Source organism: Dreissena polymorpha, chromosome 3, assembly GCF_020536995.1.
Source record: "Dreissena polymorpha isolate Duluth1 chromosome 3, UMN_Dpol_1.0, whole genome shotgun sequence".
NCBI classification, from domain to species: domain Eukaryota; kingdom Metazoa; phylum Mollusca; class Bivalvia; order Myida; family Dreissenidae; genus Dreissena; species Dreissena polymorpha.
The window spans coordinates 101,893,173-101,918,671 of record NC_068357.1 but is presented as its reverse complement, the minus strand read 5'-3'; the positions used below and the strand labels follow the sequence as shown (position 1 = coordinate 101,918,671).

The window sequence follows — 25,499 nt, the reverse complement described above, 5'->3', positions numbered from 1 at the left end:
ACATTCAGCTGTATAGTCTAGTTTTAAAGCGACATATAGATAAATATTCGCAATCATTAAAACTCTTGCGATTCTTGATCTGTGTGTATGAAAACCTCCAACAGGTACATATGTGTTTTGTGCTAAAACAAGTTCTTTAGTATTTTGTTTTATACACAACAAAGTAATACATTCAGAAGGAGACACTTATTTTTTGCTATTTTCGGTTGCAAAAGTGAGTATGCAGAGATATAAAGATATTCATTAACATTAAACAATTATAAGAATAATTAGGTTAAATTATAAAATGATTCATCTTTTTGGTCCCTTTTTTCCATTGTCCACGGATGGGCATTTATTTACCGTATTTTACAATGCATGTAACTGTTCCAGGTAGGCCATACGATTACTGCACTAAATGTGTCACTTTTCATTTATATTTTTCGTTCGGTTAAACGCTTTTCATTCTTTTTATCTTTGTGTTAAATAAATAAAGTGTACTTACTTGAAAATCGAAACAACCCCACAAGCGGTAAGTAATCGGGCAGTCTGAGTATTGTCAATTAAAGACGATTGAATGAATATAACTGTTTATCAAAAAACGATCGATTGCTTCAATCTTTATGTTTAGAAAATACATTGAATTATTGCGGAATAGTTGATTGTATGGTATAGAGATGTTTTTCAATGTATTCATGCATTTTGCGTACGAAAACACTTTAAACGTTTAGTGATTTAAAATGTTTACAGTGACATAGTTAAGGTTATTCTTAATATTTATTTACTTTTTTAACTTTAAATATATAATATATTTATCTTAAATGAAGCTGTTGGAACAATAATAATTCATAGTACAAGAAAGGCTGTGGGATACAATATTGTAGTAAAAGCACTAAGGCAGTGGCTAGTCGTACGGCTAGACAAGAGGCTAGCCGTACGGCTCTGTACGTATAACCTTTCCTATGGAGATTGTCTAGCCGTACGGCTGTTATGACACATAAATATATAGATTAATTATTGACCTACGCGCAGATTCCAAAATTTCTACCCGTTAGACTAGCTCGTGTGGTCGTTGTCACGGAATTTGCAATCTGGTTTATGTTTCGTTGTGGTTGGAAACCGATTCGTGCATAGTATATCAAGGGTGTAAACAAGGGAAATATGAAAATGTCAATTTATTTCGCCTAAGGCCAAATAAAAAAATAGTCTTGGTTCAGGGAACATGGCCAGAAAAATGTAGGAGGGTAGGTAGGTTTTTCTTTTTTTTTTTTTTTTTTTTTTTTTTTTACCAGTCGACTGATTTCAGGGTGAAAAAGGGTCAGTTAATGCACCCATGATTGTTTAAACACTGACCAAATGATTAACATTGCACATGTGGTATTTAGTCGTTGTATATTATTCAATATTCCTAGCTCTTTATGCACTTCTTCAGGGCTAGCGCTGGTCCAAAATTTCTTTGAGCCAACCATTTTTTGTTTGTCTGTCTGTAATAGTGTGACCTTCATATTCAAAAGTGAACAAGCCATCTTTATCAGTCTCTGGTGTTTGGGGTGTGACCTTCAGAATTTTTTTCATCATGAGACCTGACCTAGTCTCCGACAGGTGCTCAAGAGTCTGAATAGTGGCTGTCAAAAGGAGGGTAACCTCAGAATAGCACAAGTCTTTCTTCTGGTACATTTTTTTATAAAATGGCAATGGGTTTGAGCGCATCGCACAGGAAGTGAGCAGTGTACATAAATTTGAATGTTGCTATTGGTTTGTACAGGCTAAGGGCGTCACAGTACATTGATTTTGATTCATTATCAAAGCGAAGCCAATTGTTGTCAAGTTTCCATGACTCTTGGAATGCTCTAGTGTTTTGTGTTTTAATTTATTTTTTTTATGACTCTTTTTCGTCCAACGACGCTTTAAGGTTAAAGACGCCATGTTAGCGACTGTAGAGACAAAGTGGTTAATTCCATTTTTATAGTAGACTAGATGAATGACTCTTCCTATGTGTTAAAAATACGAAACTTTAATTACAATTAAACCGCGCGTGTTTTTCACATTTTCATTTGATTAAAATACGCTGCTGTCAGTTAGCATAGTGTGCGAGTAAAACAAACAAATTAATTAATTATCATCTTTTCATTTGATCGGAAATTGACAGAAAGTTGTAACATCATCGACATAGAACTAATTATTTAATTATCACTTTTAAATTCAGATCAATAGACAGCTTGGAAATAATTAAATTATTGTCACGCTTCTTTTCATTTTTAATCTTTAATAATACGACATTTGCGACCGGCCGCTATTTTGTTTGCAGACGACAATTTTAACTGTGTATTCAAAGTGCACAGTGTCTGCGCTCGGTATTACCGAATATTACTCGATAGCTCCACCCATTTTTACATTTCATTCAACAACGTTATTTCATGTGTAAGCGAGCTCAATGTTGATTGGCCAGCTAGCATGCGCACTTCAATAACAATAAGGTCAAGCAATGTCTCGTATACAGGTGCAGACCGGTTTTTGTTCACTGTTCAAATTGCGAACACTTTCATTGAAACTAAGAGAAAAATATAGAAAACCAATCCAGGTTTAAATGGTGGCTGTTTTCAATGAAATTTTACGAGATTTTAGCACATTTTCGCGATCAGATTTTTTTCCATGGACCAAAAAATCGTTAGGGTCGGGGGCAAAAAATAGGGTCGGTCGGGTTCCCTGAACCAAGACTATTATTTTTTTTTGGCCTAACAACAATTACAGCAATCAATAGAAATCACAGTTATGGAGTATATAAATACCCAGTGTACATGTACATGCGAATATCAAATGTATACAATAAATATATAGTAAATAATCTTAACTAAGGCAATGAAAATTGCAACATCACAATGAGTTTATAAAAGTTTATAACACAACAAATAAAAGGAAACTTAACGTGAAAAGGATAAAACGATACAAGAGAATGAGAAACGTAAATTGACAAAAAAAAATAAAAAGTATTATAGAACGAAAACAATTAAATATGATTTTATTGCTTTCAGATAAGAGAACTTGACAAAAGCAAATACAACATGAAGTTATATACCCTATTTTCACAATGTGAGGCACCATTTCACAACATGTAATGTTGACTATGCAAACAAATAAATCCCCGGAACGACAATGATTGCTTTTTGATGTGTAATTTCAAGTAATGATGCAGCGGCAACAAAGACGCCGATTAGACAGTGTGACTACACAAGCTTATCCGTGTCTTTGTTGTTTGCATGTATGACAAATGAAGTTGCTCATATCTTAAATCATGTCACTCTAAAGAACCGCCAGGGGTGGCGAAATCAAATGTCCGAGTTGCCCGAGTCGTACATTTGCTTGTCTGGGCAACTGATTTTTTTCAATTAAGTTGTCCGTGGACAACCAGTCGAGGAATACAAAAAATACATTGTATTAAAGCCTTAATTAAGTTTTACAAAACCGGATATTGACACGCGATTACATTGTCAGTGCTATTTGGGGTGCAATCAAGCTAAAATACGGGCACTCTCCTGCGCAGTGATCTCCCTTATTCTATAAGAGACCGGGAGCATGCCGCATTTTTTAACATTCGGTCCGACTGTTAGTCAGCGTACATACTGGTTTCTTTATTTTTACAATCAGACGGAAATAAAAGTATCAAACTAAGATAATCAAAACACTGTCTACATGTTCCTTGTTATTTCAGACGACTTTAACGGTAAAGATGGAACTGATGAGGTCCACATATTGGACTAGTTTAATTTGTGAAGATTACGATCAGAGCTCCAGATATTTTCTTTAAGATAAAGACTTTTTCACTCATTACTTTTTTAGCGAATGAGTAAAATACAAACTCAAAGACTTTTGTGGGAGCATTTAAAATACTCAAGCAAAAGTCTTTGATTTTGTATTATATATTTTTTTTATACATGAACATGCAGAAAACATTTATTAGTAATAAAGAACATCTACTCTTTTTTACATACAAATGCATTTTAAAATGGCTGATAAAATAATCCGTATAGGGACACTGTTGGTCCAACTGATAATTGCACAAAATGCGTATGCCAATTTTTATGATGATTTTTTTCACTCATCACAAGTATAATTATGTGTAATACATGTTTAATAACACTAGCTTTGCAAGATTAAAAGTTTTATAAAGTCTTTATGTTGTTTATAATATACTGCTATAATGACTGTACCATGGAAATACAACTATAACTAAAACAAGCAAATTATAGTCATTTTGATTTATTCCACATTATTTTACATTAATCAATAAATGCGTTCATAATTTATATAAACTTAAACGGACAAGTGTATTTCAGCAACGGACAAGTTAAACTTCCTAAATGGTTGTCCGTGGACAAGTATAATTTTTTTAGATTTAGCCACCCCTGACCGCCATGCGCGATGCTCTAGAAATCACACCATATACAAACTTCACTTAATCCACCGATAAATACATTAATATGACACGGTTCGCTCAAACAGAAGGAAACAATGATAATTGTCTTTAATTTGATAAAGAGCAGATCGAGTTTGTGGTATTTAAAAGCTTGAATCCATATGTACAACTTTCTCTACACCGAAAATAAGCACCATGTGCATTTTGAGTCGTACTTAGGTATTCAAACTTTTATTATCTTTATTATTTAAGAAAACCTATACCTCTTATCTAGATAATACATTATTTACAGAATCATTCATTTGTTTGTCAGAGACAGATTGTAATTCAAACGCATGTAGTTTAAGATCTTAAGTTATTATGTACAACTTTTAAAAAAAGATTTATAATTAAATTATTTGTGTAACTCAATTTCTGAGAACTACCTTTTGACGGCTGCCGTCAATTAATTTCATAATATCGATGCCGCACTAATTAAAAACAGTTTACACGCCTTACATAGGAACGTGGACTTATTAATTTGCCGTCATTTAATTTCATAATATCGATGTTGCAACTCATTAAAACAGTTTTTCACACCTTATTTAGGAACGTCGACTAATTAAAGAATCAAATATGCAACCGTATTACATGAAATGAAGCCGTAACAGATGAAGTATTTTAAAACTTATGAGCTTAAACAAACTTATTACTGATTAACAGCACTGAATGACAATTCTATACTTTATAAGCCGTACGGCTAGACCATCTCCATAGGAAAGGCTATACATACAGAGCCTTATGGCTAGCCTTTTGTCTAGCCATACGGGGCCGTAGGGCTAGCCTCTTGTCTAGCCGTACGGGGCCGTACGACTAGCCACTGCCAAGCACTAAATTCATGTCAAACATCTTATGAATTAAACTGAGACATTTCTCAGCATGTACAAAAATGTTATGTTTTGTCAAAATTGAAATAAATAGTTTAGTTAAGTACTAGGTTGGCACTCAGGAAAAATAATTAGTAGCCAAATTTCAGCCTTATGATGGTGACCCACATCATGACCTTGTTTGCTCTACATCTGAGTGTACCTGACTGTGGGTGAGACTAACAAAAGATGAACAAGAAAATACTTAATAATAATTAGCACAAATGAATAGGTATCAACAAGCATTGTATTTAATTATCTATCAAACCACATTTTAATAAAATATATTTTACCTAAAATTAAATGCTTCATTTAATTTTTATTTTTTTTATAAATTAATTTTTATTAATTTTAAGGTATTAATAATAACTGAATTCCACGTCAGAGCCGTCCCAATATTGTTTTCAGACGCTCTGGTCTTTAAAGAGGTCGGTCTTGATATGGGTAACTCCATCTGCCCCCTCTTACCGATATTTATTCCCATGCTTTTTGAAAAGCTTGGGGATATTGTAGTTATCTCCGCCGTCTGTCCGTCTTGGCCACTATCTCCTACACTTTAAGCACTAGAACCTTGAAACTTACACACATGGTAGCTATGAGCATATGTGCGACCCTGCACTATTTAGAATTTTGATCTGACCCCTGGGTCAAAAGTTATGGGGGTTGGGGTGGGGCCGGGTCAGAGATTTTCACTCATTTTTTAATGTAATTTTACATTAACTTCTTCATTTCTACACCGATTTACTTCAAATTGATACTGAACTTCTCTTAGGACAATACAGTCAATCTCAACAATGCATGGCCCCATTACCAACCCTAGGGCGCCCCCTGGGTCCAAAGTTATGGGGGTTGGGGTGGGGACGGGTCGGAGATTTTCTCTCATTTTTTTATGTTATTTAATATTAACTTCTTCATTTCTACACCGATTTTCTTTAAAATGATACTGAACATCTCTTATGACAATACGGTCAATCTCAACTATGCATGGCCCCATTACCAACCCTGGGACGCCCCGCCCACATTGACCATGCCCACCCAAAATTTTGTTTTAACATTACTTCTTCATTTATTCACCAATTGACTTCAAATTAATACTGAATATCTCATGATCAAGATCCCGAGCTATTTCAGCATAATTAAAATCAAACCCAGATTGGCAGTCAAGACCCAAGCTTATTCATAATTAAAATCCAAGCCAGATTGGCAGTCAAGACCCCAAGCTGTTTCAGCTTAATTAAAATCCAAGCCACTTTGTTGGTCAAGATCCCAAGTTATTTTAGCATTATTAAAACCAAGCCATTTTGGATGTCAAAACCCTGAGCTATTCCGGCATAATTAAAACCAAGCCAGATTGGCGGCCAAGACCCCAAGCAATTTTAGCATAATTTAAATCCAAGCCATTTTAGTGGTCAAGACCCCGAGCTATTTCAGCATAATTAAAATCCAAGCCAGATTGGCGGCCTAGACCCCAGACTATTTCAGCATAATTTAAATCCAAGCCAGTTTGGTGGTCAAGATCCCAAGCTATTTCAGTATTTTTAAAACCCAAGCCATTTTGGCGGTCAAGACCCCTGGCTATTTCAGCAGTTTCAAAATCTAAGCCAGTTTTGTGGTCAACACCCCAAGCAATTTCAGCATAATATAAATCCAGGCCATTTTGGTGGTCAACACCCAGAGTTATTTCAGCATAATTAAAATCCAAGCCAGAATGGTGGTCAAGATACCAAGCTTTTTCAGGCTTATTAAATTCTAAGCCAGTTTGGTGGTCAAGATCCCGAGCTATTTCAGCATAATTAAAATCCAAGCCACATGACCCGACCCAGGGCCCCGCCCACATAGGCCACACCCACCCAATATTGTCTTTTCGTCCGTACGTCTTGGCCACTATCTCCTCCTTCACTATTATCACTAGAACCTTGAAAATTAAACACATGGTAGCTTGCGGCGTGGGAAAACGCATCGGCCTCTGCTAGGCCATTTTTAGTTGTTATTGTTCTTGTCAAACAACATAGTGTGATGCTTATTTGGCTCATAAACAATTGATATAATGCAAAGTATCGTAAATTGACGTAAGTTTCAATTGGCCAATACTTACGTTTTGTGTGCTTTAATTCCAATGTACTACTTGAAATTTTTCATTGTAAAATACAACTTGTACTGAGTTGCACGTCTATATTTTAGTTACAGCACAAGGTTTGTCTCAACACGCACGCTTTTCATGCATGTAACTTGACAGACTACAGCAACAATTTTGCGCACTTAAAACGCGGGTTTTACATGGCATACAAGTGTAATGAATGACGTACATTGTTGATGCGAATTAAGGGACGTGTAGCAGCAAACATGATCACGTGGCTGTACAAAAACCGTATAAATTAGTTTTTAGCTCGACTATTATATATGAAATATATATAGTGGAGCTATCCTACTTACGTCGGCGTTTCCGTTCCGTTTCCGTTAACGTTAGTTTGCAAATGTTAAAGTTTTCGTACTACCCCAATTATTTTCATTATCCCTTGACATATTGCTTTCATATTTTGCATACTTGTTTACCAACATGACCCCAACCTATAAACAAGAGCAGACAACTCTTTCAAGCATTTTGTCATAATTATTGCCCCTTTTATACTTAGAATATGCATATTATTGATAAATCTATGTTAAAGTTTGCGTACCACCCCAAATATTTCCTATATCCTTTGACAAATTGCTTTTATATGTTGCATAATTGTTTACCAACATGACCCCAACCTATGAACAAGAGCAGACCACTGTATCAAGCATTTTGACATAATTATGGCCCCTTTTACACTTAGATAATTGAACATTTTGCCATAACTTCTTTATTTATGATCACATTTTATTATTACTTTGACAAAACAACACTTACCTGAATACCACAATGGATTCCACCCAAGCAATACCCCAAGCCCCTACCCAGAATCCCTTCCCCCCCCCTCAACCTCCTCCCCCCCCAATTTTTTTTTTAAACATCATCTAACATTATACCCCCCTCTTACCTGCACCCACCCTACCCCCCCCCATTTTTTTTTACACCATCTAATAAATTACCACACCCACATTATACCCCCACCCCTCTCACCCCTACCCCCCCCCCCGGGCCCCCCCCCCCAATTTTTTTTTCCTTTTCTTATTTTTGAAAGATCGTCTACTACTAAATGACCACACCCCACATTATACCCCCTCTCAACCCCCCCCCCCCCCCAAAAAAATTTTTTTTTTTTTTTCCCCTCTTTTCATTGTTGAAAGATCGTCTTATCGTCTACTGAATGTAATAACTAGGGTAACTGACATTTTGTGAATTGTTCAGCAGAAATGCATATTTTCAGACATTTTCCAAAATACAGTAAGAGCACTTACATTATTTTTTGCGCTCAAAATATTTCAGTGTTGAAATTATGGTAACTGCTCCTTTCTTAATTTTTTATTGTTTTAAAAACTTCTTTCAAGTGTTCTTATAATACTAATCAGAAAATGTGAATTATGGAAAAATGTTAATTATTTAAAAAAAACATTTTTTTGCTTTTCCTGAAAATTTTACAAAATGTCAGTTACGCTACTTTTTACAATCAGAAAATGACGTGATTGTTATGTCAATTTCGAAAATTTGATAAAAACATTATTTTTACCAAAAAGGTTGACTTAATATTTTAACAGTTGATGTATATCACCTTAATAAACACAAAAATGGAAAAAAGTAAAAATGGATAAAAATGTCAGATACATGACTTATTACATTCAGTAGGCGTTATAAATTATTGAATATGAACAATTTCCCCAAGATGGCTTATGTTATAGTTTCAAGCACTCAAATAGTCGAGCGCGCTGTCCATCGACAGCTCTTGTTAAATGGACATGATAAACGTATTGGTATTAAATCGTTACCGCATAAAAATATTATTTATTATATAATGTTAACCGGTATGGTTTTCTCAACTTATACAATATATATAATTAACTTTTTATGCCCCCGGATCGAAAGATAGGGGGTATATTGTTTTTGGCCTGTCTGTATGTCTGTCTGTCTGTCTGTCTGCCATTCATTGTGTGTGTGTCCCAAAACTTTAACCTTGGTTAAAGTTTTGCAATAACTTTTGCATTATTGAAGATAACAACTTGATATTTGGCATGCATGTGTATCTCATGGAGCTGCACATATTGAGTGGTGAAAGGTCAAGGTCATCCTTCAAGGTCAAAGGTCAAATATATGGCTTCAAAGCGGTGCAATAGGGGGCATTGTGTTTCTGACAAACACATCTCTTATTAATAATTGCTCACCATTTGCATGTAATATTTCATAAGTCAAAAAATATTTACACTGTAATTGTAAATGGTAAAAAGGTATGAAGATAATGCCCGACATCGTCTTTAATTAGTTGTTTTAATTACCATTTTATATTATGTATAAATTAAATGACTATTCCATATTGGTCAAGATTTGATTGAGTAGTACAGTTATCACCTAAATCGCCCAGTAATCCAAATGTTGGAAAAGTCTGGTCGCAGTGTAAAGCGTGACCAATAAAGGGATTAGCCATGCGGATTATCTACCCAAACAAGGCGTTTGTCATTATCCCCTCGGGCCTTTCCGTTAAGGGTATTATCTCTTTATTCCTGGACATGTTTCTGGCAATATGCAGCCTGAAAACAGGAATTTAGAGGGTCCATTTTTTCAATCGCCAATTTCATGAAAATCTTAGTTTTGATTGCCAACCAGGAATTGTAGTCGCGAAATGCGATTTTTGCGATTGGTAACGCTAATGTAGGTTAAGTCATGCTTTAAATTGTTGTGTTTTAGCTTATATTGGAGTTACAGACTACATTTTGTATAATACTTTGCCTTAAATTTACAGTCCTAATTAAATCATTTTTGTTTTAATTATTAGTTAAACATGAGTGAAGAAAAGCGTATAATCTCTGATGAGAAGCGCTATGCCATCATCAGCAGGGAGTCAGTCAAGCTGATGGCTGATTGTGGGGGCCATGAAGATATCAGTGAAATGGTGGCGGGAATTATCGGTGAAGACGTTAGCTACAGACTGCGAGAAATCGCGCAGGTGGTGCTTATATTTACCCTTTTGTCACCCTTGTGTCTACTGGGAAACTTTATTCCCTAAAGACTAAATTAAGTTCCCTTAAAATTATTCTTTATGTAAGTATTTTGCTGCTCCTGTCTCACTATGTTCTATTATTGAGTCCTTTTCAGATGTATGGAGTCTTCTGCTGATCCAATGAGTGTCCAGTCTAGTTTTAAAAGATTGTACACTGTCCCTGGTTATAATACATGTATCTGCTGTGAGATTATTTCAGTTAGAAATGGTTCTTTGACTGAAAGAGTATAAACATTTTTTTTTTATTTAGGTGTTTAAAGTGTGTCTAATGTCCTCTAGATAAAATCACTGTTTCCCTTAAAGTTGAAGAATTGATCCATATATGCATGATCTATATTACTCACTGTTTTAATACTTATATGGTGTAATATTACCTCTGTTGTCTGGGCTAGGCAAATAAAGTTCAGAAAGTCTTTCGGAGTATGATGATCGATTAAGTTCAGTAACAATAGCTGTTACTAATTAATGATTTTTTGCAAGTTTTTGTTTCTGTACAACTGCTAACATCTTTGCTCTACTTTGTCTTGTTGTACTAATTTGTTGCAATCATAGTCAATATGATCCAGCTTGAAGTAAAAAAAAACAATTGTAGAAGAGTCAATAAAATATCCCTATTTTATTTGTCACAGAAAGGTGCTCAGTTCATGAGACATGCCAGAAGGAAACGAATGACCACAGAAGACTTCAATAAAGCCTGCAGGTTTAGTAATATTCAGGTAAGTGCAATACAAAAGTACATGCATCGTCAGATACCCACCACTAATTCATTCTGTTACTCTCCAGCATTAGCCGTGGGACAATATGAGCAGTACACGCCGTTTTAACCTTAACTGTAACCTTTCAGTAGACCAATGAAATCACAGTTTACAAAAAGAATACTCCTCGCTTTGGAGGTGTCAATGCTTCGCCTGGATAATGGCCGCCGCCATTGAAAATAAATGTGTGTTTTGTTGTAGCACTATAAAAGGGAAACATTACAGAAGTCTTTATTGAACTAGTTATATCATTGGTAAAAAATATCCTTATGAAACCGTGAGGGATCCAATAAAATTGCTGGATTTGACACACCCTCAAACAGTGAAAAGAGTTCGTAATGTCCAACGGTCAATAAATGGAGAGTAGCAGAATGGGTCGAACGTGGGTATACAACGATGTAGTACATGTAGTTGTACCAAAGATATAACTTACTTACAGAGTAGAGTCCATAAAGCCAAATGGTTATACACATTTTTTTCGTAAATAACTAAACTTTGTGATTATTATGCCCCCAAAGGAGGGCATATAGTGATCTCACTGTCCATCCATCTGTTCGTCCCACTTTGCATTTAGGTTTCGAAAAATGCTCTTAACTTCTGTGTTGTTTCAGATGTAACCTTCATATTTTGTATGTGTATATGGACAAGGCCTTTCCATACGCACACAAATTTTGACCCCTTTGACCTTGACCTTGAACTTAGGGTCCGCTTTTAGGTTTTGAAATCTGCGTTTAGGTTTCGAAAAATGCTCATAACTTCTATCACAGGGTTTCTCTGGGGCATATGTCATGCTATGGAGACAGCTCTTGTTTTCGTAGTTTATTACCTTTTACATAGAGAATAATAGGTTAGTGTTGATTATAGATCAGGTTTATCATGCGAGGCTTAGAAAACAAAAAGCACGAGCCTTGGCGAGTGCTTTTTCGTTTTCGTGCCGAGCATGATAAACCTGATCTATAATCAACACTGACCTATTATTCTATTTATCCCACTTTTTATTCAGTAAACTTTTTTTATTTAAACAAAATAAGTTTTCACGAGTGTTTGTCGTACTTTGATAATGACTGTAGTGTAACCAAGGTCAGTGTATTACTCCGCGTTCCAAAAATAACCGCTGATCAAATAATCATTTTTTTAAATCAGAATATCGTTCTGTAACAAAGTGTCGAGCGTTATTAATTACAATTTTAATCATATTGAATTGCAAATCTTTAAGTTTTATGATATCAATATGACATTAAGTTGTTATATACAAGGAACTATATTTGTTTACAACGTAGCCTAACACCACACACAATTCACTTTCGATATCAAACTATTGAGTCGATCACGAGGTGCACATTATTTGCTTCTTTGTTATAATATGTGGTTATTTCGTGACGAAATAACAAAGATTACTTGGATTTAAGCTAATTATATACATTAACATTTTGAATGTTGAAAGTGGCACCAAAGAATTGTGAGGCAAAGTTGTTCGAACGCTGGTGAACCGTGAAGTGACTGGGTGGGGCGAACATCAAGATCAACTTGTTCGACGGTAGACAGTGGTTGTCTAGGCTGCATTTCGGCCATAGTTTCGGTGCGTGAAGGTGTACAAGAGGAACTGTTGGATTGTTACATTTACTGGACTGAGCAAGAATGAACACTTTTGCAGCTGTTCAACAGATATGTTGGAATAATTGGTTAAGGACTGGACATTTTTGTGCCCTGTTATTGCCATGGTTTCAGTGGGTGGATATTTGTATTTCAAAATTTTTGGACCAGGAATTTGCGAACTGAGTGGTTCGTTATTCTCTTGTGCTTGAGAAAGCCGGAGACTTTTGCCATGGCCTTCAGCATCTGACCTAACTTGTTGACACCCAATTGTTGACGCAAGAATCACCGGGATGCAGTGTCATTTGTGCGTATTGCCAGGTAGAAAAGATGCTTTGAAGAAAAATCAGATGGATGCATATCCGAGTACAGCTTGTAAATTAACACAGGATTTCTTGGTCCAGACGATTGTTTTCTACGGTCAAAGGGGAGCAACTCGCACTGACTTCTTCAAAGGGGAGCAACAACAACAGAACCTATTTGCATAGTGTTAAATTTACCTAATACTTGAGGTTTTAATAAAAATAAATGACAAAAAAACACGTTTTTTTGCTACTTTCCTTTGTTTTAAGGTCATTAAGATTGACAAACATTTGAGATTGTTTTTATTATTGATGCACTTGGCAAACACAGGTGACGAGGTGCGTGGGAAAAAGTAGTCCCGGTTCGGCAGTTGATGACGTCATTTCGTGCCATTGATTATAGCCTTGCCGTTGATTATAGATGAAATTTAATAAACGGGGCTTTAATCAACCGATTTCGCTGTAAAAGTGGGATAAAAACACTTCTAAGTGCTGATAAGCTAATATCAACCTCATTTCATTGTTTCATTACTTTATATGCATATAGTCCATTAATTACAAGGGACAACTGCATTTTTTTCATTTCTTTGTTTTCTTTATATTTTATTATCAAGTTTACAGTCGTTAAAGCTAAACACTAGCCAGCCACCCCAGCCTGGTTAGTGAAGTGTTATTCAGGGTAGTAGAAATTCAAAAAGAAGTTCATAGCCAGGCTTGTGAAACTTTTGTCTCTTTACACAAACTTGACAAATGCTTTGATTGCATTATGACAGAGGCTTGTGTATTACAACAAATAATGTGAAGTCTGTGATATTGTATTGCAGCCACTGCATGGTTACAGCTCCACAGACTCACACGAGGGCTTCCATTCAGTGAAATTAGAGCAAGAGGAAATGATTCACTTTGTTTCTGACTCTTTGGTCTCCCTTGCCCGTGAATCTGCCATAGATGTTGGAGTGAAACACACAGGCCAGACTACCATCAAAGGTGGGCTTTTGCGCTATAGCATAAAAGCACTTACAATTGTTAGGTGCATGTATGCCAGTCAATGTCAATACAACCCACATGCTATTTAAGAATACTAATATACTTATTATATGCCTGTTTAAAAACATTGGCAGCATAATATTGTCCAGCATGGATGGCTTTTCAAATATTAAAAAAATCACATTCATGGTTAAAGGTCAAATTTAGGAAGTTTGTATTTAACAATTTCACAAGAGCATAACTTTGTCCAGCATTGATGGATTTTCATATACTCTGCAACACGTGATGACACGGAGTGTTTTGTGCAAGAATAATGTCTCAATCTCAATGTCACAGATTCAACGTTTCAGGTCAAAGTTTGGTATTTTCAACAGCATGGATGGATTTTTATGTGATTTGCCTCAAGTGATGATCATAATGAGACTTTTTTGAGTAAGAGTTGAGTTCAATGGTCTAAGGGCAACTACCTCACACTTTCTTCAGAGCATTGTCCAGCATTGATTGATTGTCAAATAACTTGGCAGAGTGGCAAGCATAATGAGACAGAGGGTCATGGGAAAGAACTATGTCCATGGGTTCAAGGTAAATGTCAAGGTTAAAGGTAAACTTTAAGTATTTTTAATTTCCCTAAAAAGATATTTGCGTAATATCTGTTGTGTCAAAAACAAAGAGCAGGTTCTTAGGGTCCAAGGTCATAATTGACAATTCAAGGTCAAAGGTCAAATTAAGGAAATTAGTAATTGACACTTTATCATGAGCATACATTTGACCAGCTTGAATTGATATTTCAAATAACTCTGCAAATGTTATTGGCATCCAAAGACAGAGTTTCATGTGCACAAACAAGGTCTAAGGTCAACAAAACACAAATAATGGTTTATTGTAAAATGATAGTCATTAGCAAATTAAGGATTTTAAGTCATTAGCAAATTAAGGATTTTAAAATAATTTTGCAGTAAAAACAAAATGACTGGCTTATGCCAAGTCCCCAGATTGAAGGTCAATGTCAAAGGTAAAATAAGAGAAATCAATGAAAACTTTGTCCATCCTTAAGCTCAAACTTTTTAAAACTAACTGGCAACAGTGGGACGTCTGCTTTGTTTTATTGTCTGATAGAGAGCTATTGATGACACATTATTGCAATGTGCAGACTAAATAGGGAGTTGGCCTAGTCTTAATAGTCACACCTCCTTGTAGATGAACTGCTAAGTAATTAGGGTACTGAACATTTTCAAAAACTTAATTGTAACATAGGGTTGTAGGTAAGTTAAATATCCTTTCAAGCAAGATTTGAGAAGTTTTTAATAAACTGTTCATCTTCTTTAGTCTGGATTAAACAAGTGATATTTTTCTTTCAAGCTCATTGGTTGGCTGTGGAGGGGATACAGAAAACATCACAAAACCCGCAAGGTAATTGGTTTTAATAGCATTAATGGTAGATGGTACATTTACATGGTTTTGGTTACCCATCTTGCATTAGGTCTCAGAGCATTGACAAAAAGGTGCCAGTAATTGTCATTAATTAAGTAATGTTTTTTATGCCCGTTTTCGAAGAAATGGTTACACATTGATCCAGATTCATATTAAAATAGTTAAATTTCTTAAATTTGTCATTATGGCAATATTTTCAATTGGTAAAACGTAGCAACAGCCTTTAAGTTCTTCAGTGGTATATTCACTGTGTCACTAAAACAGATCTTCAATTTAGCTTACATATTTTCATGTTATCAAATACTTATTTAATGCTTCAAACTGACAAAAGTGAAACTTCATTCACATCAACAAACTTGTAGAATTCAAATATAAACAAAGTCAAACTGAAAATCTTAAGGCATTTTCTGTACTTATTTGACTTGCATTTTTGGAAAAGTAATAAAATTAATGCAAGTGTGTAAAGTGTCATCCGAGACTAGTCTGTGAAGTCCACACCAGCTTATCAGGGACAACACTTTCTGCTTTTATTGCAAATTAAGTTTAAAATAGGTCTCTTCTAAACACAAATCCAGTGTACTTAAAAGTATTTTCCCTGTGCAGACTGCACAGGCTAATCTGGGAAAACACTTTTTACCAATGTGCATTAAGTTCATGTTTCCTAGAATAAGGCTCGATAATGACTTCCATTCACATTTGCAATCTTTTGATATACTGTTTACAGGCACCCCCGGTAACAAGTTTGATGCAGGTGGTGTGTTGATGCGGTACTTTGAGTGGATCACACAGGCCGTCCTAGGAAATGATATGGAGATGATGAAGGTAGCGAGTATTGCATGTTGTACACAATTAAATTTTATGTTCAGTTTTGAATAATTAGAACATAAATTCCATAAAATTTGGTATTTTATTGTGTTTTTTCTTTCCATTTGAATATTGTAAAGACCAATAATCACAGTCTCGAACCTCGTTAGCAACATCATTTTTGCGTACGTCATGATGTTATGATTGACATTGAAGTTTTTGCACAAATTGTACACTTCTTAAGAGATTCATACACTGAAAAGGTAATGTTTTTGTTTTTTCTGTGTCTTGGTTTAGCTGTCTTATTATGCCCCCAAAGGAGGGCATATAGTGATCGGACTGTCCGTCAGTCTGTCCGTCTTTCCGTCACACTTTGCGTTTAGGTTTCGAAAAATGCTCATAACTTAAATGTCCCTTGAGATATAACCTTCATATTTGGTATGCATGTGTATATGGACAAGGCCTTTCCATACGCACAAAAAATTTTGACCCCTGTGACCTTGACCTTGAACTTAGGGTCCGCGTTTAGGCTTTGAAATCTGCGTTTAGGTTTCGAAAAATGCTCATAACTTCTATGAAAGCGTTTATAGGGGGCATATGTCATCCTATGGTGACAGCTCTTGTTTTCATATATTTTACAAATACAACGGTTGTTGTTGTTTTTAATTTTCAAATGATCATTTAATTCGATACTTTAAAATAGTAAGCTGACAAATTTATTAACAATTATTGGTTTTTTTATATATATTTTTCACTATTTGGCTATGTATTAGTTTTTTAATTCAATTATAATTATACATTTTTAGACAGCGTTGTCTGACCTTCGCACCAACCACAACATTTCGCCACTGCTGCCTCACTTTGTCTCCTTCATTTCCAATGGGGTTTGTATAAGTTGTTTCATTTAAAATGTGTAGATGATCATAAAGAAAGAAATGTTGGCTCGGACAAGTTTTGGCAGAATTATGCCCACCTGTCGTTTTTCCAATAAATATAAAAAGTCTGAAGCTTGTGCTATACACTCCTCCTGTACTATTTGATTGTTATTGTTCAAACTTTCAATCATAAATGATCTTTATGTTGAGATGATCCTTAAGAAACGAAATATGGCGGCCAAGAGTTTTGTCTGAATATTGTCCTTTTTCAGCCTAAGAAAATTATGTTCTCCTATGCTTGTATTTTCAACTCCTCTTTAACTACTGAATGTATTTCACACAAAGTATCAAAATTGAATTTTCTTTATGTGAAGATGATCTCAAAGAAAGAAAGTTTTGCTTTTACATTTTTTTACAGAATAATGAAACTTTGTTTTTTTCCAATATAGAATTTTTAGTCCAAAATTTGTGTGTTTTCAACTCCTGTTTAACTACAGGTTAGATCTTGCTGAAACTTTCACAGTTGAATGACCTTTATTTGTAGATGATAACACAGAAAGGAATAATAACTGCAACCAGTTTTGGCAGAATTTTGACCCTTTGTCTTTTTGTCTACTGTATAATATATCGCGGATTTTTATGTGTCCAAATATCTATATATTTGTATAAATGAGCGCGTCTATGAGAATACCTGGCTTTATTCATGTGGGTCAAGTATCATCGCAGGTTAGCCTGTGCACAGCATAGACTTGATTTTATCATAACAAGTCTATAAAAGCATTAAGTATTTTACCCAGATGGCCTGTGCAGACTGCACAGGCTAATCACAGATGATATTTTTATGCACATGCATTAAGCATTAGTTTTTAAAGAAGCACACAAATGTATTATCACTGTTTGCAGGTGAAGTCAGTAGTACAGGACCTACTTCAACTGACCAGGCTACTGTACCTCGCCCACAGTCTCGTGTGCAACAACTCTCTCTTCTTGGAGGCACAACCACTTGTGAGAGAAACATACATAACACGTACAATTTTGCCCATGCCAAATACTTGTATACAGGAGTCTGGTGTACTTATCATCATACAACAAATTTATGTTATGATGCATTTTTAGAAGATGCCTAATTTATTTGCACCAACATCTATGATAACTTTTGTTCAGGTTTTCATGTGGGTTTCTTTTGTGCAGTTGTGCAATGATGCAGTAACAGTTAAATGTTGAATGCACATGTAACATTATTGTTGGATAACTTTTCTGTACTAATAGATAAAAGGATGAAAGTATTGTGTCCAGTATCAGTGGCTTTGCAGTATATTAATGAATTGAACTGCCGTAGAACTTGACACAAGATTATGATTATATCATATTTTGATAGTTAAACATTTAAGTTTTTCAGATTAAGAAAGGATTTGAATGTAAGTTGGTAGAGATTTCTGAGAAAACTGACATATACACCTGTACCCAATGCAATGTACTTCACAAGCTCAATCAAGTACATTATTGTAAACTCTGCTTTATATATTGTTGGATTTGGGTGCGAGTAAAATGTCTTTATAGAAGTTCTGGACATATAATATGGAACAATTTAAATAGACTTCAAATTAAAATTAGGATTTCATACTTATTATATATTTATCACAAATTGAAGTGGACATAAAGTTATTGGCTGACACTTAGGAATTGCCTGTATTCAAACCTAAAATTCATGATTTTACTTATGATTTAGCAATAAGATTTTTTCCCACCTTTGATAATATTAAACTTGAGTTTTCTAATTCAACCAAGGAACTTTTTTGCTGAATGGTCAGAAAAAGGCTTGGATGCTCTGACTGGTAAACTCAGACTATCACAGCAGAGAGGGTTTATTATTGTTATTGGAGCCAGTTGTTCAAATGGTTTACCATTGGCTAAATGGCCCTTTTCACATATTTTGCATGTATTACAGTTTGTCATTTAATGCTTAAAAAAGGATAAATGTAAACATTAGAACTAGCTACAGTTAAAAACAAGCATAAAATTAAAGAAATAAAAAAACGTTATCCTCATCTGGGCTCGAACCACTGACCTCTGGAGTAAAAGTCCTGGCCTTAAACCACACGGTCATCGTGCTCATACAGTTAGTGATGTATTTTATTCTTTATTATATAAGCAATCCCTGTACAGTCACAAAATATAACAATTACAACAAAACTCTCCAAATTTAATCGTTTTGCATTAGTAACGCTTAATAATTTTCAGATTTTTAAATCGTCAAAAGATGCATATAACTGATATTTTAGTGTATATTAAATTTTCAGTATTACTGTTTTCTTGCAAATATCAGAACTGCAACAAAAATTTGCGAAGCTGAAACAATTTTTTTAAAATCTGGCAATTTATCCAAATGTGAAAAGGTCCTTTTAATGATAACCATGGCTAATTTTATCTCGCATAGATATGTAAATCCTTTTTTAAATTTATTGCTGTTTGAAAACAGAACATAGTTATAACTAGTTCTTCTTATGTGATGTATCTTAGCCTTATAGTGGAGAAGAAGTCAACATAAAAAGAGGAGTTCCTCTTGAAAATTAAACCATGCTTAATTTTTCTTAATTTAACCAATGTTTAATATTATTTATTTATGGGCCCAGAACATATTTTCAAATATTAATGTATCCACTTTCCAGCTGCCAATGCTAGTGCAGAGTGTTCAACACTGCCTGGTGGACCCACTGACCAGCTGTGTCCACTCAGATAACCACTGGTCAGTACGAGATTATGCTGCACGGCTGTTGGGAAAGATAGTCAGGTGAACATTTCATGTCATCCTTTCTTCAACTGTGAAACCAAAATTATAAGACTTACACTAATTAGTGTGGTTTTTCATTGGTCTGCTGATCTGCATAACCAAATGTTCATCAAACGTTTTCTTCCAAAGTTTTATATCAAACATTATAAAAATCCATGAATTTAAAATCCACTTAATATGTCTGATTTTATGTCAAATTCATTTCTACGAAAGTAATTGAAACAGGAAAATAGCTAAGTTGTGTTTGATTTTGGATAATCTGATTGAGAAGAAAGCAACTAAAAGCATTAAAAATGCAAACAAAACTGTAATTTTACACACATGTTTAAGGGAGTTCATACATAAGGATATGAACAATTAAAATATGTCAATATGTGGAAAATATTAAAGTTTAATGAAGATAGCACAACATTTAAATTTCTTATAAATCTAGATCTCTCCTTGGTTTCTTGTGGTCATTTAAGCTGAGAAGTGCACTTACTGAAAATACTTTTACCCCCAATCAATTATGGAGGTATTATTATACATTTATCCGCATACATATGGAAAGAACAAGTGAACATTTAACCCCAGCCATAAAACATTGGAAGAATGTGTGCACATTTACCTATTGACCCTCCAAATGATATTTGAGATGTTGTTCACACAGGCTTATCAGGGACTACATTTCCCCCCTAAACTGGATTTAGGTTTAGAAGAGAGTACCTTTAAATGGAAAATTCCATAAAAACCGAAAGTGTCGTCCCAGATTAGCCTGTGGTGACTGCGTAGGATAATCTGGGATGACACTTTACGCACATGCCCTAAAATTAAGCCCTGTTATCCCAGATTGAGGGTCAAATCCAGATCACTTCACAAGATCTTTGGTACCACTTTTCCAGTTTGTGGGGTAGCCCTGTGAATCAGTTGCTGCGGCACACAGAGAGGTCACTGCAGGATGTGGTGTGTGACCTCACTCGGCCCTTCCCTTGCCATTATGGGGCTGCTATGGGACTGCTGTTTTTGGGGTCACAGGTTAGAAAATTGGGTTTATGTGTGTATACTGTGTGCTACTATTGTAGCTGCTCAGGACATAGTTTCTTTGTTGGCACAACAATTCCTATCATACCCTAAAAGGCCTTTCATTTGAATACTATGAAATTTGGATGCTGTGGTTCCACTCTGGAAGACTTTTACATTTGGAAACTACATTCAAATGTATTGCAGCTTAAAAATTGTGCAGCTAAATATTAAATATTGTTATCCATGATATTTATAATAAGAAAAGATATTTAATATTGCCAGTAGTAAAACATTAACAGACAGAACAATAAGATGAAACGTGATTATGTAAAGAAGGCCAGTGCTGATTTTAATTCAGCATTTGTGTACCTTTTTAAATTATATGTCTTTTGTAGAAAAGCTCTGTGAAGTTCAGAACAGCCATACTTGCCATACAATTTTGTTTGCAGTTGTAACCAGGTGTAAGAGAATTAACTGGTTAAGATTATGTGACTATCTTTATTGCCTATGAAGGTGTAACTTTGTTTAGAGTATTCAGCGAGTGCTGCTACCACATCTGAGTGTGTACATGCCCCACCTGCTGGTTGCTATGGAGTTCCAGGGATCAGAGTTTGTACAAATCCAGACTACTGCTTTCAAGGTCCATGGAGCCATTTTGGTAATTCGAAAATAATATTTAAATATTGACCAATTAAATTAGTTATAACTGGTGACATATTGAAGTGTGTTGTTTATTCAAATTTTGACCTGAATCTTTAACACAATTCCCAACAGACGTTCTAAAATTCCAAATTTAAGGTGTGTGTTTTTTTTCTAAGCTCCGTATCAATTTTTAAGTATTTCTTAGCTAAACGCAATTTCTCAATTTGAAGCAAAATGAAGTTTTTTGCCAATTCAAAGGGCTTGGCTCCCATTCCTGAATATTTTTTTTTTAAACTTTGATAGTGGAAGTAGGCTTCAATCTCAGACTGCAAATCAAATATTGAAGAGTGAAGTCAATGATTCATAGAGTCAATAACAGTCAAATTGGTCTCAATGCTAAACTAAAAATATAATATTTAGCTTAAAAAAAGTAATTAACCAGTGGATTCAGGCTCAAATTTTGTTAATAGCTCAGATTGAAGAATAATTATTATTGCGAACTTTCATAAAATAATGTAATTACCTCATAGTTGATTACTGGTAGTGGATTTATTTTGTACCTTGTCCTTTTGAAAGATTGGAGCTTGACAAGCAAAAAAGATCATAAGGTTTAAGGTTTCCCTTTTGCTATAAAAACATTGTAAACATTTCTGTTCTCCAGTTGTTCAGCATGAAAGGAAATAAAAGTATTGAAATTGACCAAAGATCTCACACTAAAATGTAAATGATCATAAGGAAATGTAATGCATAGTTTCAAAAATTGCTGTTGATGTAAGTATTTTGTACAATAAATTTAATGATTCATTATTTCAGCTTTGTGTGGAATGTATCCTAAGGAAGTACATCAGAGAGTTTTGCAAGGAAAACATAAAAGAAGACAGCAAAACCAGTGAGGGGGATAGAACTTTACCAGAGGGAGAAGGTGTTGAGTCAAAACCATTCAAACAAGAACCATCATCAACATCATCGTCTCATTCATCATCATCATCATCATCTTCATCACCTGCAGAGTCACCATTTCATAAGAATCCCGTAGCATTTTACACAGAATTGGAGCAATACTTTGGTGACACGCTGGCAATGCGTCTTCCGGAAATCCTCGAACTGAAAACGCACGTTTTCAAACGACAAGAGCGCCCCCTGGAGGTGTGCATATCAGACCCGACAGCACACAAATCTGGTGAGGAATTGTTGGAGGAACTTGTAGCAGAAGTGAAACAAGAGGAAAAGATCAAGAGAGAGAAGTCCTTGAACATAAAGGTACTACTTTTTATTTTTCGCCTGTTTTGTCAGTTATTCTCTTTTGTTAATTTTTGTACTGCAATTTGTGTCGAGAAAATCTCGAAAACTAAAAGAGGTATCAACTTCATAGGAAGGTGCGTCTCATTGAAAGAGTGTGCAGTGCAAATGAACAATAACTCTTCCTTCGCTATGTTTAGATTTATTTTCCTTTGTTAATTCTTGTATGTAAATTTTGTCCATAGGTTGGAAGATCTAATTAATTGCATGTGCAATGCAAGAAAACCATAACTCTTGCTACCCCCTATTTTTGAAGTTATTGCCTATATTAAAGTGTGTAATTAAAGTTTGTCAGGAGCATGCCAAGAAAAGTAAACAAGGTATCAACTTTAAATTCAAAGGCAGGTAGATCTCATTGATAGGGTGTGCAGTGCATAGGAATCTTAACTCTTGCTCACTTATTTAAGAGTTATAGTCCTTTGTTATTTTTTTTGTTGTGAATTTTGCTTGAGACTTCATACCTAGGTGATTGTGCATAGCTCAAAAACATAACTCTTGCTCTCCAAATTTTAGAGTTATTCCCTTTTGTAAATGTGTGTTCTTCAATTTCGTCCTAAGTAAATTCTAGAAGTGGAAAAGATGTTTCATCTTTAAACTTCAAATGTAGGTAGGTCTCATTGAAGTGGTGTGCAGTTAACCATACTAATGCTCCTCTATTTTTAAAATAATTGCCCTTTGTTTACATTTGTACTTCTTTGTAGACGGAAAGTGAAACGAATGCAGAAAGAAGATCAGCGCATCGTCATCAACTCAAGAACCCCCACTTTAGACGAATGCAAGACACTGTACATGGTACAAATAACCTGGCAGGGGCATTTCTAGAATCAACTGACGTAGCGGGCCCCAATGTTCAGTCACTCTCTGCTGTTACGGGCCCCGATGTTCAGTCACTCTCTGCTGTTACGGGCCCCAATGTTCAGTCACTTTCTGCCGTTCCGGGGCAAGGGATTAAACTAATGTTTACCAAGAAATCTTTCTTAACTCAAGGTAGTCCGTTAGCAGACATCTTGGAGCATGATTTTACAGAGCTGAAGGACAAGGGAACCAGTTCGAAACAAAAGAGAAAGCAGAGCTCTATGAGTCCTGTACCAGCAGGTGGCTTTACCCAGGGGTCTTCAGGGTTGATGAATTCTGGAGATGGTAATCTTTGGTTCGTTCCAAAACAGAGAAAAAAGGATACATGATACATTTTGATAGGTAAAAAATGATTTTTACTGAGACTGTTGTGTTACTGAAAAATAAATTGTAAATGTTTGATTCCAGTGTTTTGTTTATCATTTTTTGTGAAAAGTTTAATACATAAACTGATAGATTTATAACGGATTGTTTTTTTCTTCCCGCTGACCAGATGATTGGTAGTTTTATTCAAAATCTAATGAGACGCCAAAGGATTTGTCTAACTACAGGCATGACATCATGACACAACAATGGACAAAAATAAGGTTTTGCAAAAGTTAAAACTAAATTGATGATCAGTGGTTAGTTAATAAATTACGATGTATTTTCAAATAACCTTTTGTATTTGATTGGCTCGATTGTATGGATTATGGCGCTAATACCAGGGTCAAAACTCATTGCAACAATTCAAGGTCCAATATAAGAACTTCATTTGAGCTTAAAGCGCAAAATTCAGATACCTTTGTCCATGGTCAATGCACAAGTTAAAATGTATTAGTCTCTGAACACATTTTCCAAATTTTGTGCAGCAAGAATTGTTATCATATACAGTGACTGGACATAGGTTACAATAATTGTGCATTGACATGTAAAACACAATAGCCTGGCAACTAGACCCTACTAGATTCAAGGTCAGGGTTGCAGTTTCAGATAAAAGTTCAACACTTTCTAATGATGATTTTATGTAGCATTGGTTTTCAAATAATGGAAGTGACATACGAAGAACCAGGTATGTAGGCCAAAGATCCAAGTAAGAGTCAATGGTCATTTGTCAAGTATAGAAAACAAAAACTGTAACAGAAGTACATGTAGTTTAAATAAAATCTAACCGGCGGTTTCAAAGAAGTGGATTATAAAAAATATAAATTGACAACGGATACTGACTAACATAATAGAAACATTACAATTATGTGTTATTATTCAATTGATCCACAATATTTGAAATAGGTAACGAAATTGCTGAGCTCCCATCGCTCTTTCCCCTTTTTATTCAACTAATCTTTTGAGTTTCCTACGCCTGTTACACCACAAGTTTGCAGTCAATTGTTAAACAAAAATGTTACTGTATAGTAATATTCACGTACGTATGAAGGGCTACATGAAAGCCTTGCATACCTTAAGGGCGCGGTATGTGACTCCTGTGTTGCTTAGGGCCTTATTTTAGAAATGCTTCCAGTCATTAAGACTTAGTTATCAATCTTAACACATACTGTTGCCACTATTCGGGGTCCGAAATGAGCCGGAATGAGCGGTGGGGTGGGAAATACTTGCGACACAATTACCATAGTACGGGATGCCATGTCCGCTCATAAAAGACAATACATGGCACAATTATAATAAATGTTCGTTGTTTAGTGGATATGGTGTCCGCCTAGAGACCGGGGTTTGATGCCCACTGTGGGAGCGTTCTG

The 25,499-nt window shown here is 35.2% G+C and overlaps 1 protein-coding gene across 4 annotated transcripts; it reads left to right on the top strand.

Moving 5' to 3' along the window:
* The first annotated feature begins 433 nt into the window (after positions 1 to 433).
* Positions 434 to 24,168, top strand: LOC127872896 (TAF6-like RNA polymerase II p300/CBP-associated factor-associated factor 65 kDa subunit 6L). Of its 4 annotated transcripts, none has more exons than XM_052416391.1 (13): positions 434 to 511; positions 10,206 to 10,376; positions 11,060 to 11,146; positions 13,905 to 14,067; positions 15,427 to 15,477; positions 16,223 to 16,320; positions 17,109 to 17,186; positions 18,081 to 18,182; positions 19,847 to 19,968; positions 20,850 to 20,982; positions 21,500 to 21,628; positions 22,426 to 22,872; positions 23,613 to 24,168. In XM_052416391.1, the coding sequence occupies exons 2-13, from the start codon at positions 10,212 to 10,214 to the stop codon at positions 24,093 to 24,095; spliced, it is 2,058 nt and encodes a 685-aa protein (XP_052272351.1). In that variant the 5' UTR covers positions 434 to 511; positions 10,206 to 10,211; the 3' UTR covers positions 24,096 to 24,168. The 4 variants fall into 4 exon arrangements, with proteins under 4 accessions (XP_052272351.1, XP_052272350.1, XP_052272353.1 ...); XM_052416390.1 differs by lacking the exon at positions 434 to 511 and adding an exon at positions 514 to 648; XM_052416393.1 differs by lacking the exon at positions 434 to 511 and adding an exon at positions 515 to 532.
* Positions 24,169 to 25,499: the final 1,331 nt, after the last annotated feature.

Bases quoted from the DNA above. Each gene is read 5' to 3' on its own strand.
- LOC127872896 (XM_052416390.1), top strand. The intron at 14,068-15,426 runs GTGGGCTTTTGC...TTTTCTTTCAAG, and splicing joins AGGCCAGACTACCATCAAAG to CTCATTGGTTGGCTGTGGAG. The intron at 21,629-22,425 runs GTAATTCGAAAA...TCATTATTTCAG, and splicing joins AGGTCCATGGAGCCATTTTG to CTTTGTGTGGAATGTATCCT.